The 6,302-nt window shown below is 43.8% G+C and overlaps 1 protein-coding gene across 1 annotated transcript in view; it reads right to left on the reverse strand.

Annotated features, from left to right (window-relative positions):
- Positions 1-3,343, reverse strand: part of LOC119455613 (transducin beta-like protein 3) — a 38,708-nt gene extending 35,365 nt beyond the window's left edge. Inside the window, exons 1-5 of the mRNA XM_037717027.2 lie at positions 3,190-3,343; positions 2,971-3,022; positions 2,538-2,633; positions 2,227-2,352; positions 1,653-1,801 (exon numbers count right to left, since the gene is read on the reverse strand). Of these exons, the coding sequence (XP_037572955.1) occupies positions 1,653-1,801; positions 2,227-2,352; positions 2,538-2,633; positions 2,971-3,022; positions 3,190-3,215 (449 nt within the window). The 5' untranslated portion in view covers positions 3,216-3,343. The remainder of the gene's footprint in view (positions 1-1,652; positions 1,802-2,226; positions 2,353-2,537; positions 2,634-2,970; positions 3,023-3,189) is intronic.
- Positions 3,344-6,302: the final 2,959 nt, after the last annotated feature.

Below are 6,302 nucleotides of genomic sequence, written 5' to 3' on the forward strand. Positions count from 1 at the left end.
CAACGCCTTGCAGACCAAGGGAGCCTAACAAAGTTGAAGTGTACACAAAGCTACCACAGCTCCCACAGCTGCAGCAATGTGTGAATTGGATTACAGAAACTTTTATAGCCAATGATGATAGCTTGTCATTATCATAGGTTAGGTTTCGTATTCAATATAATGCACATGTCATTTTAGTACATTTTTTTTTCAAAGAAAGCATGCATTAGAATGGAATAAATATGGTAATTTGGTAATTTGTTCGGACAGCAAACAAAAAAAAATTGCATGTGTTTTTCATAAGCAAAGGTTTGTCACCACCATGCATTTACAATAATACAAAAACGTCACATACGAACAAAAACATACAGTATTGCAATTCTGCAGACTGCATGTGATGAGCATTTAGGCCAACTAACCCGACTTACTACATTATGACATCACACAACAAACTTATTTTGTTAATAAGAGTTTTAAAAAATGTAAAATATACATTAAACTTTCAACGCAACACGTTGACTATCTGTGCTTTCCAGTATGCAGAGTTTATAAATTTTTGCAATGTTCATTCATTTTCGTGAAATACTTGAAGGCCTAAATCGAAACTCTGTAAACGTGCACCGCCAGTTTTCTCTTAAATGCAGCCGATCTCGATCAAACAGATGTAGTGACTGTCTGCATTTGAGTTGCGAGGTATTGAGATAAAGCTTAATCCAAGATGGCAATGGCATGAAACATACTTCGGATGCATTTATGCAGTGTTTATCTTAGTCAGTGTATTCACTTATAATTGGCAACTACATGCAACAGACTTGGGCCAGCATTACAAAAATTCACTGTCCAACACAACATGCACATGCTAAGGGCGCCGGTGCCCATGCTAAAAATATGTAAGAAATAGACTTTATGTAGTTGTCGAAATAGAAAGCAAACACCAAATGCAGTCTCCACTGATACATTACTTCTTTAAAACTCTGAGAATCCACAAATACCTCACTAGAACAATCCAGATTTTATGAGTATAGCAAGCAGACTGGATACAGAAACAAGAAAGTGAATAAGGACAACGATGGCATGTTTGTTTGTCTCCAGAACTAATACAGCTTCAAGTTCGAGCAGGTGTTTTCTAAACCCAAAAAAGAAATATTCGCAAGCTTCAGAGCACCCTAAATGGCCCACAATGAGCTAAATGGGCTGCAGATATAGCTTGTCTACCGCGAGTTTAGGTTTTGTTTCTACTGTTACGTGATATCATCATGACACAGGAGGTGGTCATGTAGGAGCAAGACATCGCAATGTTTTGACACTCGATACGGCTGCGAGCAGCAGTGTGTGTCAAAACCTCGTAATGTCCTGCTCCCACATGACCACTTTCTGCATCATGACGTCACAACATTGTAATCTCCTGAGAAACAAAGCCAAAAGTGGCTGCAGAAAACATTTATATTAAATTATTTAGGGTGCTCTGAGGCTTGCCAATATTTTTTCTGGGGTTTAGAGGTCAGAGATCTTCATTTAACAAAAATAAAAATAAATAAAGAGTCAAAAATATCATTCAGTAGTCCTTTAAGGTGCGCACTTGTTAAACCTGCGCCTTTAAACCATCCAGAGTACACCGTTGATTCAATCCTGCCAAGTAAATGTGAAAATTGCCACACTGGTCAGACACTAACCTGAAAACGCCTTGTGCTCCTCGTAGGTGGTGAGTGCAGTACTGCCGGATGATGTCCCAGACCTTGACTGTGGAGTCGCAACCGCCACTGGCCAGAAGGGTGCTTGTCGAGTCAAACACCATACATGATACGGGGCCTTGATGAAATGACTGGTAGTGCGCAGGAAAAAGGAAAGAAAGAAGCAAGATATCTCAATGGTTTAATCCTTAATGCCTTCTTCATTCTATGAGTTTTGGAGAGAAGCTTTCTAAGTGTTTTTTATTGATGTGACACGAGCTATGTTAACAATACCTTGACATGTACAATGTAGTGTGACAGTTGTTCATACTTTGTTTTTGTTGACAGTCCCGTGCATATTTATTGAGCATTTGCACAATAAAACTCTGGTTGCGAGTCAGCACTTGTGGTGTCTGCTCTTCTATTTGCCTTGCATTTTTCATGCTGTATCCATTACTGTGAATATGAACTAGCTCATCAAACTTTTCATTTTGAGTTCAGCAAACAGATGTTCATATGAACAGCTGATAGTTTTATCAACAGTCTATTTATAAATGTTTAAAAAATATTAACTTACCTTCCAAGTCCTGGCCAGGACCTCTGTTTCAAGGTCCCACTGGCGTAGTAGTCCACTCCTTCCACTTACTGCCAATGTAGTTTCATCCTGGCTAACAGCAAAGGCTGTGACATCCTCCTCGTCACCCTTTTTGATATAAAAAGAAGGGCAACTAGTGAACTCATAAATGACTCATGTTACAACTACAACGTCGCTAAGGGACGAGCATGAATGATCGTACATTCAAATGCACGCACAAGAGCATCATGCCTGGCGCTAACTACAAAACGGAAAAGTCGAAATGAGTTGTTGCAAATTTTCTATCCTCTTACCAAGTCAAAGGACTTCGACACTTTGCCGTCTTCGACGTTGAGCACCTTGACACTGGCACCATGTTGGCAGTAGAGGTGACCACCGCTTCCGGGCCACTACGTGGAAATGAGTACTTCAATAAGTAAAAGAGTGCGTGATACAGAGCGTCAAGTGAGCCTAGCAGCGAAACAGCAGAGAAGCCTCTGCCGCTTACAGGTCGATTTGAAAGCACCTTTCTTGCGATACTAAAAGAAATAGCGAGGCAATCACCAAGTTTTCCTAGATAGCCTGCTTCGGCTGGTTTAAACAGCTTTTAAGGGGGATTGCAAGAGCAATACTATAGCAAGAGCACGAAGCGAACTTGTGACACATCGATGTTTTCGCTCTCCAGCAGCGACAAGCGATATGAAAACGCGCACGTGTTCGTACCTCAGAGAAATAAACAGTACTTACGTCAACAAATCGTCCAGTATAGAAGGCGTCATACTTTGCCTGAACCTTGTAGCTGGGAATTACAAGATCAACAATAAGATTAGTCGCAATGATCTAGACAGAAATCGTCGCTGTTGAGACAGTTTCGCCAGCTTGTACAACAGGCACGGACTGTCAACAGGCATCTACCGCAAATAGCTGCTTCAAATTTAGTTGTGGTAGCTAAACCCCTAATCTCACCTTTCTTTCAGTTCAGACTTCGACATTGCAGCACAGAGACCACGCCAATCACCGCATAAAACTCAATTGCCGATGCGGCCCATGCTTTGCTTAGCGTGTAATGGAAGCGGCCATCTTGCCCACAACATGATGTCCATCGCGGTTGCTCCGACTGAATCTGTTGCGAACTTGCTGCAAACACAAAAGCATGTAGTAGCCTTAATAATCAAAATATATTTCTACCTAAACAATTACTACTAATATAAAATATAGACTGTCATAACCTAATTGCAGCTGTCTTGCACACATTTCTGCCAAACTTATTTGGGCTCCAAGATTGAGTACGCAGCTGTGCCAAATCTCAGAGGACATGCTTAGAGCACAAAATGAGAAAAGAAGTGCACGTGTGCTTCCTTCTGCATTTGAGAACGGTCCGTAACTGGCAGTTCTACTGTACTCGTAAAAAAGAAAAAAGAAAAATTAAGAAAACAAAAGAAAGAAGAGAAATTTGCAGTATGGGTTAAGCGCAGCCGAAGGCGGTATGACGACGACTACAAAGTTGGTCTTTATTCTATGATAGTGCCTAGAATATACTAACGACGGCATCACGACGGCGGTGTGACAAGGAATGCACGACGACAGACGACGACTGTGTGACATGATAACGGATTCATAATCACGATTGAATAACGACAGCGGGATTACGATGGAACGATGGCGACGGTATGATGGCGTGACGACGGTGGGACGACGACTGCACGTAGAGAATCGGATGATGGCGGCGTGACAGCGATGACTCATATACCCAGTGGCATAAACTCGTGACAACTGTAGAGTGCACGTGATCGGCCCACCATTGCGCAAGGCGCCAACGGTGCAATACAGAGCAGCGAACTAAAGAAGTATAACGCCTTAAAATATAATTTTTAGATTATCCGTCTGCTCCAATAGCGCGTTTACTGGCGCAGGGCGTCTCGGAGACTCATATTACTCACTGCTTGTCTAACCTTTATTCTTAGCTTCAGTGTTACAAGAGCGTATGTTAGATCGTTCCGGCCAATAAACTACTTCCATCTGCACCATCGAGTTCCTGACGTCCCCGTTCCTAGGCTTTGAGTTTCAAGCATAAGCTACACTTTATGAATACGCCCGCAGTGTTCCCTGACGAAGACACCCGACAGTATAGGAGGTGAGTCATGAGAGTTGGCTCGAAACCGATCACATGAAGTGCGGCATAGGAAAAATTAAAAGGGGGATCGAAGGACGCGGTTCTCCGGGGCAGGTTCGCTAGACTGACGTGGTTTCCGTCTTAAGGAAACCCACAGGTTATATGAGACACCTGTAGTGGGGAGCTCCAAGCCTCCGAATTTTGGACTATAGAGTTACTGTACGTAGGGGAGCAAATACAGTAATTTTCACTATACCTGAAGTTCCGGTCGCCTAGAGCTTGCGCGCCCGTTAAGTCCTCCTCAACGTCGACAAACTCCCGCACTCAACAGCAAGATCAAATAATCACGCCGCCATTCTGACAGCTGTCCACTGCCAATAAGTGATATCTGTTCCTGCTTGCCTGTGGACGCGTGTCACCGTGCTTGTCAATTAAGTTAGCAAGCGAATCTTTACTGCAACTTATACAGCCGATAAAACTACTAACTTCAATTCGTACAGCCGACTAATGATTTGCTATCGTAATCGATGCTTACCCTTTTGATCGAAACTGCAACTTTTCTTATTAATATATTTATTGTGATAGCAATTACAGGGACACTCCAGGCGAATTTCCATCGTCGCCGTGCGGTTCTGTGTGAAGTTCAAGTGCGATAAGATCCTTTCGCTCCCCGCGAGCCGTATGCTGTAGGTGCGATGGAAAGCTTGCGAGGGTTAACCGGGAATAGTAGTGCCTTAATTGATGCACGCCGTCTTCCCCCTCGCCCAGTGTTGTGCGCGCAAGGGGGGGGGGGGGGGGTCAGGTGACCACGCGTCACCTCTTCTAGCCCAGCCGTTGTTGCCCATGGCGAGACTCCGTGCGCCCTATCTTGGAGGTAATCTGCGCTGGGTGCTAAATTAAGACAAGGCGAGCCGAGCTGGCTGTTGGCTTCGAGTGAGCTGTGTGTTCACGCGCGCCTAGTGCTGGAGGTGTCGTATTTAAGTTTCGGAGACACGTTAAAGCGAGAGACAGCACGAAGCGTTCGCTCGCCGCTGCTGCCGCACTTCATCACGCCAACATTGCGACAGCGATTGTCTGCGGTCATAGAGCGAGATCCGTTTACGTTTGCCTGTGCGCGCGTGACAACACATGTACTTATTTAATTAGTAAGCGAATGTTTACTGCAATGTATACGTGTAATGTAACATTTTGCTAACGCTATTATGATTTGCCTTTAGAGCAAAAGTGCGATTTGCCTAACCCCATAGAGGCACTTCGTCCATACCTAGCTCCGTAACACTATATCACTCCCCCTGCTGACTCAGTACTTAAAAGCTGAACTTTTTTTATGAATGCAATAATATATACCTACCAGACGGGATTCCTTCACTGGTACCTTCGTGGCCACGCGTACTTTGTCCTCCAGTCCTGAGAAAGGCAGTTAGACCGCAGTTCAAACGCATCAGTATCGCTACCCGGAGAGCGAAGACCTGTAAGAGGTCTTCAGATAGCAGCTCCTTATTTCACGATAATACCAGCGTCCACATGCGATAAAAAAAAAAATCTTTTTCTCGCTAAATTACCAATGCGGACAGTACATATTTACCAGCCTCCTGAACTAGCCACACCGCTTGGCTCCTTTGAAAAGCGAGTGGAGTGCATGCATGGGTCGCACTCGCCTCTACCAAGAAAAATGTAATCTACTCAGCTGGTGTGAAGCAAACTATATGTATACTTGTATACCTTGCTAAATGTAGGATTACGGTCGAAAGGGCAGCTGGCTGCGGCGTAAGTGGCCGACTGAGTGATGTTGGTGCCGAAAGCAACCACCTTTGTTATACATTTCTTAATTTAAGAGAACGCGGTACATTGGCCGACGATTATCTTACGAACGCCACAACATAAATAGGTGGCATATACGCATGGATAGGACGATTCTAGATGCGTACTGCGAAGTTTTTTTTCTCTTCCTTTTTTTTAATGCGTA

The sequence above is a fragment of the Dermacentor silvarum genome, chromosome 6 (genome assembly GCF_013339745.2).
Source record: "Dermacentor silvarum isolate Dsil-2018 chromosome 6, BIME_Dsil_1.4, whole genome shotgun sequence".
Classification (NCBI taxonomy): domain Eukaryota; kingdom Metazoa; phylum Arthropoda; class Arachnida; order Ixodida; family Ixodidae; genus Dermacentor; species Dermacentor silvarum.